This window comes from Anser anser (assembly GCF_964211835.1).
Source record: "Anser anser genome assembly, chromosome: 16".
In the NCBI taxonomy this organism is placed as follows: domain Eukaryota; kingdom Metazoa; phylum Chordata; class Aves; order Anseriformes; family Anatidae; genus Anser; species Anser anser.
Genome location: NC_139737.1, coordinates 10,383,836 through 10,398,098, shown reverse-complemented (window position 1 = coordinate 10,398,098; position 14,263 = coordinate 10,383,836). Strand labels below are relative to the sequence as shown.

At 50.2% G+C, this 14,263-nt stretch overlaps 1 protein-coding gene and 2 long non-coding RNA genes across 6 annotated transcripts in view; 1 reads left to right on the top strand and 2 right to left on the bottom strand.

Moving 5' to 3' along the window:
- Positions 1–75: 75 nt before the first annotated feature.
- LOC310882375 overlaps positions 76–14,263 on the top strand; it is a 44,632-nt gene continuing 30,444 nt past the window's right edge. Inside the window, exons 1-2 of the long non-coding RNA XR_014572911.1 lie at positions 76–375; positions 1,232–1,353. This is a non-coding gene — a long non-coding RNA (uncharacterized lncRNA). The remainder of the gene's footprint in view (positions 376–1,231; positions 1,354–14,263) is intronic.
- Positions 762–1,342, bottom strand: LOC310882377. Its single transcript, XR_014572923.1, has 3 exons — positions 1,207–1,342; positions 967–1,118; positions 762–877 (listed from the first exon to the last, which is right to left on the bottom strand). It is a non-coding gene; the product is annotated as an uncharacterized lncRNA (long non-coding RNA).
- Positions 6,472–14,263, bottom strand: part of HNF4A (hepatocyte nuclear factor 4 alpha) — a 35,797-nt gene continuing 28,005 nt past the window's right edge. For 3 of the 4 annotated variants that reach the window (XM_083801030.1, XM_083801028.1, XM_083801029.1), the window contains exons 6-10: positions 11,430–11,517; positions 10,761–10,916; positions 10,234–10,470; positions 9,406–9,528; positions 6,472–8,746 (exon numbers count right to left, since the gene is read on the bottom strand). In XM_083801030.1, the coding sequence (XP_083657156.1) occupies positions 8,604–8,746; positions 9,406–9,528; positions 10,234–10,470; positions 10,761–10,916; positions 11,430–11,517 (747 nt within the window). In that variant the 3' untranslated portion in view covers positions 6,472–8,603. The remainder of the gene's footprint in view (positions 8,747–9,405; positions 9,529–10,233; positions 10,471–10,760; positions 10,917–11,429; positions 11,518–14,263) is intronic. The other variant, XM_083801027.1, reaches the window with a different exon arrangement.

Below are 14,263 nucleotides of genomic sequence, written 5' to 3'. Positions count from 1 at the left end.
CCATTACCCCTTGTCCTATCACAGAGAAGAGTTTGGCCCCCTCCTCTTTACATGGTCCCCTCAGGTATTTATAGAGGTTGGTGAGATCCCCTCTCAATCTCCCCTTCTCTAGGCTAAACAGGCCTAGCTCACTTAGGCTTTCCACGTTAAGACAGATGCTCCAATCCCTTAATCATCTTTGTGACTCTGTGCTGGACCCTCTCTAGAAGCTCTCTGTCCGTCCTGTACTGGTGACCCCAGAACTGCACACCACGTTCCAGCTGTGGCCCCACCAGAGCTGTGTAGCGGGGAGGCCGCCTCTCAACCTGCTGTCTGCTTCCCCCTGCAGCAGCCATTGCTCGTGAGGGGCTGGGGGGGTCCCGCAGCAGTGTCCAGGCAAGTGGAGCCAGCTCCCAGGGTGGGGAACTGGGCCAAAATGGGGATTTTAGTGTGGATGGAGAGAGACAGCACTAACGGAGATCTGGCTTTGTGTTTTGAGAGGGCAGAAAATCTAGGAGTGCAGACTGCGGGGCATGAAATGCGGTGTACTACTACCAATGGCCCCACCCCAGTCTTGCTGCATTAAAAAGGGTCCAGCAGGGAGGGCTAGTGAGGGTGTAGGGAAAGAGGAGCTCACGTTTAACCCCACTGATCCATGGACAGAGGGAGATGGCGTAAGGGGCTCAGCACCCACTGGGCTCTGTGCCCCACCTGGAGGGTCCCTGGGGGGCAGTGGGCGCTGCTCCTGGCTTGGGCTGCAGCCTGTGCTTGCAGCCAGGAGAGGGAGTCGAGGATAGTTGGACAAAGAGTGGGAATCCCAGGAGCCCTCGGTGGGAAGCCAGGCCCTTCCGTCGCATCTGAGATTCCGCCCTGATTTACTCCTCTTCGAGGATTCACCCTTCCAAAATTGAAAAGATTGTAATGACACCGTGCCAGGCAAGAGATACACCAGTGCGTCAGCAAATTTGATATGCTGCAGGTGTTTACCTGCAGGAAGACATTTCAAGGGAAGGGAAACACACTGATTTTACCCAATGCCAGTGTTCCAGTCCAGCGCTATTTTGCGTCCAGCCAGCTCGGAGCTGGGTGCAGCTGGGCAAGCTGTTGTCCTGTGCTGGGATGCTCTCTGTGAATTAAGCCTGCTTGTGATGTTATTTTGCGCCCTTTTCAGTAGATCAGGGGATAAATGAGGTTGTGAAGGGACTTTGGGAGAACAAGAGGCCTTACCTTGCCCCTCTTTACATTCTTACAGCTCCTGGGTACAGAGCCCTGAAGCACAAGGAGAAAAGCAGACAGTCAGGACGTGGAGGCCCAGGGCAGAGGTGAGAGCCTGAAGCTGACGGCTGAATTTTGGAGGGAGCTGTCTCTGAGCAGGTAAAATCCCTCTGGAAGGAGGGAGAAGGAGTGTGTTTGGAAGGCAGGTCTGTGGCATCACAGCTGAAGGAGGTTCCCAGGTGCATTTGATCCCAGCTAACTGCTGAAATTAGCAGGAGGTAAAGCTGATCTGAGAAAAGGCTTAAGAACACCAAAGGGGTAGGAAATGCTGGAGTTGTGATCAGGAATTTGTGCTACAAGGTGTGGAATTTGGTTGGAATTTGTACCAGTGAGGCTGGTTTAGCAGGGAGAAAGTACCAGACCTAACTGTTTACAGCTGCTGCAACAGGGTGTTGGGACCAAGCAGGGATGATTGGTGATACTAAAGGGTACTAAAATAAGAGCAGGAGCTTTAGGTTAATAAAGGAGAATAAGGAAGGAAAGTAGAAATGAGAATGCTGTGTAATGAAGAAGAACTAGAAATGAAACATAATTTGGGGGTGGTCTTCAAATGAAGTAACTGTCTGGCTCCGGTTTTCGTTATGTGGAGAATGTTGAACTCAAGGGTGGTGGTGAATCGAAGCGAAAGTTTCAAGCTCAGAGCCAAGTTACAGGGGGACTGTTAAAGTGCTGACATGTGAAATCATAGAAACAGTAGCAAGAGTTTCTGTAATTTACTCTTAGTGGTGTGGCATCCTGTGACTAGAAACCAGTAAAGGCAAAACATGCCTATAAGGAAGTAAAGCCAAAAAAATGGAAACAAACACTGATAGTCCTCGCCTAGTTGGAGAGTTTTGTCCTTACCTGTGGCTGCGGGAGGGAGGAGGACATACTGCATCACACGTGTGCAAACCTCCCCAGCTGAGGGGATGAGCTCTACTTGCTCTACTACTTCATCAGCCCCAAATCTACCGTATTTTGCATGAGTTTCAGTCAGGAGTTGTGTTACCTGACCTTGGAGCCACACCTGGACCCCATGGGGAATCTAGCCTTTCTCGTGTTCCTCTCTCCTATCACTTGTGGTTCATACCTTTCTCAGCTCTGCTGCTCCTGGGTGCTCCCGCACCCTGCCGTTGTGTTATAAATGTATGGCTGTTGGTGTTGGTTGATATTTAATGAAGCCCATGTAATACTCTTCACTCATTTACTTACCCAAACAGTCTTAATACCCAGCCTGGGAAAGTTATCTTGGCTTCTTCAAGCTTTTCCACCATTAGCAATAAACGTTTTACAGTCTTGGCAAGCTAAGGCTGAGAAGAGAGCATGACTTCAAACAGCACTGCTAGCAGAGAAGGCTTTAAACTGATATTAAATCGCTAAACTGTGCAAACATAACAGTCCTGTAATAAAGATAATCTCTGTACAGTTCAGGCCAAGAGGGGCTCTGGCCCTCGGGGTGCAGGTGGGACCTCGGCACCCCATGAATTACACAAACCTTTTGGGCACCACAAGAGAGAGCCAGCAGTCCGTGACGCTGGGTGAGGCCTGCCCACGTGTGGGGCCGTGTTGTATCCCAGCTGAGTTTCTGCTATTGCAGCAGTGCAGGAGGGTGAAAAGGAGCATTGGGGAATGGCAGCTGCTATTTATCCACGGAGCAGGGCCACGCCAGGCTGGTGCAAGCCTGCTCCGGACGCGGTGGCTGGCCCATGGTGTGCTCGGCTGTGGTAAAATCCAACAGCTATTTCCCCGTGCTTATAGGCCCAATGAGGGTGAAGTGAAAATATGCCCTAAATTACCATAAACATCCATGGTCTCAAAGCCTGGAGAACTCCTCCAAGCCAGTCTTCCATGCCTGCTCTTGTCCTGTGTGTCTCGGTGTGAGAAGGGGATCTCAACTTTGGTTCCGAGAAGTAAGCATCCCTCTGCAGAGCTCTGCCCCTGCTCTGCACGTGTGGCGGGCCAGAGCCACATGCAAAGCTATGAAAACAGTCAGTAATATGCAAACACATTCAAATCTGTCACATCTGCCATGGAAGCAGCTGTATGCAGGCAGAGACCCCCTCCCAGCCACGTAAAGTCATGCTAACATGCAGCCAGGTCACAGCGTGACAGACACAGCCGTACCCATCCCAGGGCCTGAGAAAAGACTTCTTTCCTCCTTGGCTTTACTAGCTTCAAGACTAACGATGTTTTCGCAAAAGCTTGGTGAGGAATGTGCTTGGCAGGGCCTCCGAATGTTTTAAATATTACGGGATTTCTGTAGTTTTATTTATTCTGAACAGACCGTGTTTTCTCAGCCTTCCATCACGCCTCCCGGTGTCTTTGCACAGTGGAAGGAAAGCAGCTGGCTCTGTGGTGGGATGGGTCCCTGGCAGGATCAGCCCTTGCTGGGTGCTGTGGATGTGCTGCTCGGGGACACGTGCGTCCTGCCAGCACCTCTGTGGTGATGGCGCAGCGCTGCCAGGTGTGTTAGAGCAGCACGAGCACTCGGTTTTGCTCCTCCAAAAGCCAGCCTGTAAATGGTGAGGGCAGGACGAAGGAAGTGCTGCTGCTCCCTGGGTTGGACTGGGTGCTTTGCTCTTGGGATTTTCAACCTGGTACCCGTCATAAGCCCTTATTTCAGTGGGAAGGATGAAGCAGTGTGTGTAGCTCGTATCTTCTGCGAGTAACCACCTGTAGCAGGGGTGGCCCCAGGCCTCTGAAAGCTGATGAAGCAGTAAACCTGGCACCACTCCAGGCCCAAAACCAGAGTAAGCCTTGGAAATACAGTTCCCAAACCACCTTCCTTCCCAAGACAGTTATACCAAGAGCTCTCCACCTCCAGGGCCTTAGCGGGGAGCACGCTGGTGACCGCAGCAGCCTCTTTTCTCCTACACAGGGCACCGAGCTGCAGGAAGTGACTGCCGTCGTGTTTGTGCCGAGCTCCCCTGCTCACTCCGCACGTAACGAAGCTGACAGTATATTGCCAACTTTATTGGCCCAGCTGGCAATTTTTCAGGTGCTAGGTGTGTTTATGACTGTGAGGGTCACACCTGAATTAGGAATGGGGAGAGGGATTTTAAACGTACCCACACCTTACCCTTCCCTCTCCAGTCTCTCAGAGTGGAAGGGGATTGTGCGGTGCACGGCCTGAATTCCCAAACTGGTTGGTGTTTTTTGCACTCGGCCTTGAAGGAACCGGACAGCCTGGCACTCAGAATTGCCTGGCTCAGCAGTGCCACGTTGCTGAGCTGTCCCAGCTGCCTCTTGTTTTTCATGACTATCTGTGCCTGTGTGTGTACTTGCAAGCTTAATAGCAGCAATAGTTGCTTTTGTCAGAGATGATATGCAGGCCATAAAGCTCATTTGCCATTTTTTTTGTTTATTTGTTTCTTTCCACTGAGATATGAAAGCTGTGGAAAAGGCTCCAAAGCCTGTTGGCGATTTCAGATGAGGGTTATATAAGGAATATGAAAAGAATGCATTTCTTAGTGGCCAGAGTACCTAAAAATACCACTTTTGCAGATCTTTGCTTGAACATCATGAAAATGTCTTGCAGCTGGAGATGCTAATCTCTGGGATAATGTCCTCAGTTTAGGTAGCAAGCACAGAAGAGAACAGTAAAAGGCTCTCTTGTCTAAAAACAATGAAAGGAAGTTGTCTTAAAAGTCAATACTAGTTGTCCTTACAGAAGCCATCCCCTGTGTCATGGGACATTGCCTGCAGGCTCCAGGGAGCCCAGGAGGATAAAACACAGCCCATACATGACACGAGCAGTGTCTCAGTGTGATTCCAGGCTGGAGTGACAGAAGAGGTGAGGGCTGTGACTGAGGATGCCGCTTAAGGACAAGGTTGTTTCTGGGGCTGGTTGTGGGTTTTTTTCCAAGGGAGCTAAATCCAGCAATGAGAAAACTCTTGTAGGGACTGCACTGATTTAAGATTAACCAGGTAAAGGGCAACCTTGATAGAACAGTTCACGGGAAGGAATCCAGGAGAATTTATTGCTTCAAAGATTTGATACTGCATATGCAGAGCTATTAGGGCATATATGCAGGTGAAACCAACTGTGGGTCACAGGGTTGCTGTGGCAGACAGAGCAGTCCTGGTTTTTATTCCACATTAAAGGCAAGGAACTAACTCCTTTTCCTTTTCTTGACTAATCACTCAGCCACTGTGTTTGGGCTGATAATAACGTGTCTAACAATGGCATTGGGGTTCTGGATCATCAGCTAGGGAAGGGTGCGCAGGTGCTGGGGTGTGTTGTTCGAGGCCTGCCCTATTCTGGGCCCTTGGTGTCAGAGTGAAAGCAAACTCTAAGTGCTGTCTCCACACAGTCCTCAAACATAGCTGCATCTCAGACCTGCTGACAGTTTTCTCCAACGTGACTGTCACTGGAAGGTCACTGGATGTGCAAGGAGGCTCGTGATGTAAGTAGCAGGCTGGAAAACCAGGCTGCCCCTCAAGCCCTCCTACCTGGGGTGGGACCGTCCTCCTCACCCCACGTTAGGGGCAGGAGGTGGGGGGACATGAAGGGCATCTCCCGTGGGTCAGCGCTGAAAATGCTAGATGTTGTTCCTCCCCAGATACCGAATCCTTATAGCAATCTAGACCTCTCTCCTCTCTTCCTGTTATCTTGCCAGGAATGCTGCAGCTGAGAGCAGGCTCCCGTGATCAGAGCAGGTCATTAAGAGTCTTCTCTAATTGTCAGTGCATTTCTTCACCTTTACAACCGGTGACAAGCTGACTTTCACTTTATTGTCTTATTGTGCCCTATAGGCTCACTCTGCCTTTGACTGCACCTGCTGTCGGCTGTAGGTTGGCTGCATGTGAACCAAAGCAGAATCATTGGCCCAAAGTGCTCAAAAATGTCCCTTAAAATACAAGAGGGACTTAGAAATGAATGGGTTCAAAATGCTAATAACATATTTTAGCTTCCATTGCTTGGCACTCAGAGTGTGGTTAATTGAAATTTTTAAGCTCTTTGGAATCATGGAAGTAAATATTTATTCTTTGTGTGTTTTTCTTTTTAAATTAAAATTGGGGTTGTCATTCAACCTTATGATTCCAGCATACATGGCTCCAAGGACAGACACCAGCTAACATTAGGCTCCCCATGAAATAGTGACAGCTGGCAGTGGCATCAAACACTTGTTTTTTAGTTTTTTCCCCAACACACATATGCTTTGTGCTCAGACCAACAGGGAGGTGAGCTCCTGAATTTAGAATAAATCTTCCCAGAAGAAAGAAATCCATCTGTCTGGGAAAAGTTAGAAAATATTTTGGCATTTATTTCTTTTTTTTTTTTTTTTAATGAATACAAACTCTAGTGAAGAAATATTCCTCTGTTTCCATTGGAAGGCAGTAACCAGCAAAAATTAATGTACAGTATCGAGGAATGCTCGGTGCAAATGGACCACAATGATTCCCCACAGAGTATCTCTACATACGGGAAGAAAGGTTGCTGCAGTTGGAAAAGACAGCCTGGTTATTACTTTTTTTTTTTTTTTTTTTGCATTTAATCTCCCAATTATAAATAATCAATGTGATTTACAAAATAATTTACAGAAAATGATTGGATTCATCATTGCAATAAATTACTCGGTATAATGCCACCAGCTCTGAGAGACGATACAACACTTCTGACGCCGTCGGCGCAAGGCGAGGTGTTTCACGTTTGCGCTGGCGATCACGGGACAGATCTGCAGCTCCTCTGGTTTGCTGGCTCAGATTCGTCCCCTCTGGGGACCTCTCCCAGGCCCCATTTTAGCTGCAATTCCACCAGCTACGTGTCCCCACAGGGCCAGGACCCACATCACCCCACAGGGCCAGGGCCCGCAGGAACGCAGTCTCTGGTTAGTTAGAGCTGCTGTTGCCCCGGTGCTAAACCAGGATCATTCTCCTTCCTGCTGGATTTTCCAGGGCACAGACGCTGTGCATCTGCTGTCGGCCTTCTCTCACAAAAAACATTCGTTCCGGGGTTTCTCGGCACCCCCGCTGTGGTGCTGCCAAAACTGAACCTGAGGAGAGGCCTGGAGGCCGTGCCCGCAGAGGCAACGGGAGGGCTCCTTGCCTGATTTCAGCTGTAAACCAAAGGTCAAACCTGCGTGGTTTCGGCCCTGGCAGGCCTCAGAGAGTAAAAGAAATAGGCAGGCACAGGGTAACGGGCGCTAGGGAAGGAGCAGTGCAGGCTGGGGCAGACCGAGGGGCTCTGGTGAGACAGGGCCTTTCCCTGACCTCAGTCGGTCTTCGCTGCGGGACTTGAAGCACTATGTTTTGAGGCTCTGCTCTCAAACCCGCTGAGGTCTGGAGGAGCCATAATGAGTTCTTATCACATTGTGAAGCCCTATAAATCTGTTATCAGCCACTCACTCTAAGCGGAGGGAGTGTCACTGAACTGGACACGTAGATCAGATGGCATGTCTTAGCGTTAAAGCTAAGGGTCTGAGCTGAACTCCTGGGTTACAACACTCCTGGTATTTTGGCAGCCCGAGACCTTGGTCCTATCTCTGAGGCCCAGGCTCTTCTCACCCTCGCAGCCTGTGCTGGGGTGGCCCCATCCTATGAATCCCCTGAATCCCACAGTCCCCTAACTTCCCAGCCTGGGTGGCGAGGAGGCAGCGGTGTCAAGGAATGACCTGGCTGCCTCTCTGAGCCCTGTGGTGGGAAAGCAGCCATGGCATGGAAATAGCAAAACCCCTCAAATACAGCAAGATACCAATGGTGGAAAATCCCAGTGGGCCAGATTTTGTGCCTGTATAAGCTGAAAAGGTTTGGTAGACCTGGCTGGGGGCTTAGCTTGCTGAAGGGTGACCATGGGAAGATCTGGGGTGAGCTGAGGCTGAGGGGCCGTTCTCTCAGCGCTGCCTGGGAAAATCCCAGTGTGCTTCACCTGCAGCGATGCTCCTGGGGGAGCTTCCACCTCTGAAAAGTCTGGCAGGACGGGGGCTGTCTGGGGAGCTGGCATGGCTGCAGGTGGAAGCCCTCCTTCTGCACAGCACAATGTCTTAGTTTGGAGAATCGCTTGTTCGCAGGATCTGGTGTATGCTGAGCCGACGCAGAGAGGCAGCAATGGGGGAACAGCCAGCTGCACGGTCCCCAGCCAGTCCCTGCAAACCTCCCGATGGAGGCAGACAGAAATCTGGCCCTTCTTACGAGGAATGAGGGTTTCAGTAAGGCTTCAACCTTAGTTCTGTGACTCGAGGCTCTCCGTGGCACGCGCTGCCCGTAGCTGCAGGAAGACAGCTTTTGGTAGTGGTGCACTAGTCCAATAAGCAAGTCCGTGTGTTTGTGCCCGAGGACCTCTGGATGGCTTCTCTTTTCACAGTGACAGAGTCAGCTTGGGCTTTTCTCCCACACGGTCTTCTAAACGAGGCCAGCCGGTCTGCAGCTTGCTAGATGACCTCCTGTTTTGTGATGGCAGGCTGTGGGATGGAGCTGGGCTGTTTCGCCACGGTTGCAATGGCTCCGGGCAGCAGCTTGTACTGCTCTGGCCCTGAGCCCGCGGGTGGAGACGGCTGGGGAGTTTCTGGAGTTGCTACAGAGAGAGACACAAAATTAGGAGAGGGCCACATGGACCTGATGGCAATGGGATCTATCCCCTGTCCAAGCTAGGTTCAGGTGGAAGCCAGACAAAGGCTCCGTAGCAAAACGATAGCCCCTAATGGCCGGTGTGTTGGCTGCAGGGCAGCTCTGACATTGGGGCCTGGTTAGATGCCCTGGGAGAGCCACAGTAATGGACATTGGATGAGGGGAGCTACTGGTCTTTCAGCCTGGACTGGCCACAATTTTTGGTCAGCTGAGGTTGTTTCAGCCCAAATTCCCATGTGGTAACCTTTTGTGTTGGATCAGATTCTCCTGTTTTTGCAGAGGGCGAAGTGAGGTGTGTTTGGACCATTCAAGGCAAGGGGAGCCTTTCCACTGATCTCAGCAAGCACTGGGTGGGATCATTCATCTGTTTATTTAAAGGGCTATGTAAAAATTACAGTCTGCCAGGGAACATCTTGTTGAATCAGTCTATCCTACTCTGATCTAATCCACTTCTCTGTTTGTCTTTCCCTCCTTTCTGCATTCTGTCGCAGACTTTTATCAGAGACTGTCTTGCATCGAAATTTCCTTGCAAGGTAGAAACTACCTCCACACACTGGAAAGCTCTCAGTTTTTCCCGGGGGCTCCCCTCCCTCTGGCGATACTCACACATCTGCCCATTGTGCATCTGAGGAGGCATTGTGTTGGCCACAATGACGTTTGTTCCCAGGTTCTCCTGGATCAGGTGAGGGTGCAGGGGGTGGTGAGCATGCGGCGTTTCACTTGATGAACCTACAAACGTGCATATCACATTAGCTGCCACTACAGCAACAGAGACATCTCAGATGGGCGGAAACGCACTGCACCAAAATGCCCAGGCCTCCCCAGCAGTTGTGCACGATCAGCTTGTACCTGTGTGATCAGAGCACACATCTTTCTCCACGGATGCCTTGGGCTCAGTAACCCTGCCTGCTGCCTGCATTTACTTTTATATAGGGTTACGTTCCTCTCCTCTTGAGACACGTTTCTGTGGTAAAAAATAGCACAGTGGCAACTTCTCTCTCTCTGTGTTTGTCTTTTTCATTTTTTTTCCCATTGGATGCTTCCAGTAGAAAATACGGGATGCACTTTCAAGCTGATCTTTCAGACCCTTTAGTTTTGACGACTCCCTTCTGACAGAGGAGGATTAGCGAAACAGCTGGCTGGTAGGAGTCTGGGGGTTGCACTGTGAAACTAGTCTATGTGCAGAGGGTTGGGGATTCCTCTCTGTAAGTAGTTGCACAGGTAAAGCATCTCTTTAGGTGAATAGAAACGGAGTACTCTGTGTTATCACTGCAAACGCCAGGAGGATAAGATTGCATGCATGTCAAAGGGCTGACCTGCAGACGGGATGGATCTCCACCTTTTTCAGATGGAGAATGATGGCTGTGAGGGTTCCCAAGGGAATGGTGATCAGGGGGCACTGGAAGGCCTCTAGCAGGACCCTCAAACACTCACCTCCCAGCAGCATCTCCTGCAGCAGGTTGTCAATCTTAGCCATGCCGAAGAGCTTGACAAACTGGATCTGCTCTATCATCTGCCAGGTGATGCTCTGCAGCACGGGCAGCAGCAGCAGCAGCTCCCCGAAGCGGCCCCGTGAGTCGTACTGCCTGTCATTGATGTAGTCCTCCAGGCTGACCTGCACCTGGTACCGCATCCGCTTGATCTTGGAGGGGTCACTCAGTCCTTTGGCATCTGAAACAACCCACAGAGCAAACTGTCCAGGCTGCTTCCCTAGGAACTGTCCTTCAGTAATAACATGAATTCTGGGCACAGGCTGAGGTGAGCTGTCTCTGATTCTCTACTGTCTGTGGCAGTGGACATTGTTTTTCTTCTTAGGCTGACTTCACCCCTCCCTCTATGAACAGTTTGGCCCCAAGAGGACACCAGGCGGCACTTCCACAGCTCACAACTAGTATTAGTTGGCATAACACCGACTAGTTCCCTTTGACGATGAGCCTTGCCTGCTGCAAGCTGGAGCATACCTGGGTCAAAGAAGATGATGGCTTTCAAGCAGGCATATTCGTTATCATCTATCTGCAGCTCCTGGAAGGGGAGCACCAGCTCGTCCAGGATGCGGATGGCCACGCGGCTGACCTCCACCAGTTCGGGGCAGTTCCGTGGGATGATATGGTCGTTTCCTTTGGACAAGCAGCACAGAGACCATCACCTCGTCATTGCCCAAGACATCAGAAGGGTGGCAAGGAGTTCAAAACCCAAGTAACCAATGTTGAGATAATTTTGGGATGGAAGCCTTAAGAATTTCCTGCTTCTGCCCTTTCCCTAGCATGGCCCACCAGAAATGCTGATCTTTGCTGCCAGAGCAGCCTCTCCTCCCTTAGGAGTCACTCAAGCGAGGAGAAGCTGATTTGAGGAGCAAGATCTTCTTCCTCAATCACACCACAACCTGCTTACACTGACCTGAGAGGGCAGTGGGGATGTTCATTATCACCCACCTATGCCACAGCAACGTGCCATGGCCTGGGTGTGAATATGTGTCAGGCCTGGCTGCACCCAAAGGTTGTGCTGGGCTCCTTAAAAGCTCAAGCACCTGCAAAAAGGGTGTCCTGCAAACACTGAACCACACACTCCTTTATCCCGGCTGGGAAGCTTAGCAGAAGCAGATCGGCAGGGAGCAGAAGTGCACTCTTTACCTAGCAGCAAGACATCCTTGAACACCATGGACCTCTTGGCAACTCCCAGTAACAGATGTTCGCCTGCATGTGCTCGCAGCAGTGCCACCTGCAAGGGTAGGAACAAGTTACTTGGGTGGTGCACAGACAGGCACACAAGGCTGTGATTTCATGTAAGCAGCAGAGGAAGCCCAGAATCTGTGTTACACTCAAGAATGAGGAGCGAGAGCCTCTCTCTACTCACAGTCAGAGGAAAAGGCCAAAAATGGTTTGCTGCTGTGAATAAAGAGCTCTAAATCCAGCAGAACCAGTAGATAGTAGACAGCACCTGAAGCATCCTCTATTCGTGGCACATGTCATGAGGAAGACCCTGCTAGAGTGTCCCAGGACCGTGTGCCAGCAGCGGCACGTGTTCACAGTGGGCAGTTTACAGCCAAGGCAGCTCCTGCCAAGTGCAGAACCAGGGGTGATGCTCCAGCTCCGGCCTGGGACGTGGGGAGAGGCACGATCCAGTGCTCTGCACCCAGCGTGATATTAGAGATGGGGAGAGCTGCCCTTCCTCTGGCTAGATGTGTGGGAGGGGAAAGTGAGTGAGTGCTTAGGAACATAAGGCTCCATCTCAGGAGAGACTGGGCGAAACCGTGAGCGCCGTGGAGGAAGGCAGTGGAGAGACTGCAGAGCAGCCTGGTCGCGGGGTGGGATGGGGCTGCAGGGCCCTACCGGGGCAGCACGGGGGGATTCCTGTAACCCAGCCCACGTGCATCGCGCCCCTCGCTGAAAGCTCCCTGCTGCACTCAGTGACCCGGGGTCGGAGGCCCAGGAATGAGTCTCCCCGAGGTGCCTGTGTGAGGGGAGATGAGGCTTTTGCTGTCTCTCGCAGGACCAAGGAGGATGGCTGCTGTGTCTCTGGGCAGTGCCCACAGGGACCCACGTCCACTGGCTGGGGGGGGTCACCCTCTGGTCATTTGTTCCCTCCGCAGCAGTGGGCGTTTGGGCCAGGGAAGCCAAAGGGATGTTTTTCTGCCTTGGCGTTAATGATTGAAGTGTTTCATTTTACACCCTTCATTGGCTCCTGAGAATGTTCTGAATCTTTTGCCCTCCTTCGGTTAAAAATTTCAGAGATTTAGGCAGAAACAGAAGTTAACAATTGGACAGCCTGACGTGGAGGCTCCTTAATATCCAGCCAGGAAACTCTGCTGAAGAAAACAATCATTAAACATTAAAGGAGAGATTCTGAAAAGTTTGTCCTGATGGGAATGGTTCCCTTTTCCAGTGTGTTATCTCTCAGCATCCGACAAAGCCAAGCAAAGTCCTACCCTACCAGAAATGTCAGGAAAGTGTGTCACCTATGGAAGAAAGCGCTGATTAAAAAAGATGCTGATGTCTGAGAGATGTTTTTTTTTTTTTCTTTTTTCTAGGGGGTGTAAAAGAGTTATGCAAAATAAACAGAGTGGAGATCCTTGCAAAAAGGCTATGCACACATGATGTTGGGGAACCTTTATCTGTATGCCAAAATCTAGCCTCTCTCTATCACTATCCAAACATGGGTGGGTGTGCTAACTGAGCTGCTCGTAATTAGCAGAGCTGCACAAAGCTGAGCTTTCCCATCTGCTGAAAATTTGAGAAGGTTGGAAAGACTGCAAGTCCCAGTGGGGAACAAACCCCTCATGTGGAAATTTCCTGCCTAATACAAATTCAAGAAAAGCTCAGGTTGGAAGCACCATTTTTGTGTCCATACAATTTACTTTAAAGTTAAACTAAATTACTTCAGCAAAGCAAAAACATCTTAACTGTTCTTTGTTCTTGCAGTGATCACCCTCAGACACATCGTTCCATTGTCAACTAGGATAAATATAAAAGTTGTAACACCACGAAGTAGAACTTTAACGATAAATATAAAAGTTGTAACACCACAAAGTAGAACTTTAACTTTGATATGGAATGGTTTGCCCCACCAAACCCAGTACTCTGACATTTTGGTGCAGAGGAAAAATGAGTTGGGTGTGACCTTTCCTATAAATATGCTGGCAGAGATGATTCATTCTCAGGCAGCATTTTAATGGCAGCGTCACAGCGTTTTCCCAACATTACATGTTCCCACCGGACATGTCTTGACCAGCTCTCATGCCCCTTGGGCAATCGGCTCGTGTGTATTTTTGTTCATTCCTGCTCCCTGGCATGTCTGTCCTTCTTCCTGCACTCCCCTGAGTATCTGCTGTCTCTGTTCTCACACTGTCCCTCGAAAGCACGCATGTCATTAACTGGTTAGGCTTAATGCAGCACAGTCTTTCCTTTCAAGCCCTTTGGGACAGATCGGGAACTGCTCATCACGGGGGAGCTGCTCATGGAAGTCGTAACAGACCTCTTTCTGTGGCGTGTTCCACGCGTGGCCTTTCCCCTCTGGGAAGGCAGCGTTCAGACAGTCTCTTCTAGAGGTTTTGTTTTCATCTTCTGAAAGGTTTGACAGCCCTGCAATTGTAAAATGAGCTCAGGTAGAAATTGCTGTAGTTTGCAGAGTTGTTAACTGGGTTTACTGCCTCTGTTCCAAATGGCAGAAAGGGTTATGCCGAGCTGCCCCAAGCCTCCGCTGGGCTGCAGCCTGTTTGCTGTGTAAATGTCATTTGCTGTTGGATTCCATTTTGTTTTTCATAATTTTTCTGTTGTATTTGCCTTAGGAGTTTAGCAGACTATCATTTTAAACAATTTAGCACTTTCACACAACAGACAAAAATAATGGAATTAACTGTGCTTTAAAAAATCATTAGATTCCCTGGAGCTCTGGGCTGCTGAATTTTTACTGAAGACCTCAGTTTTAGCATCTGGGGGGGAGTTTCATCAGCTGGATACTCTCTGGA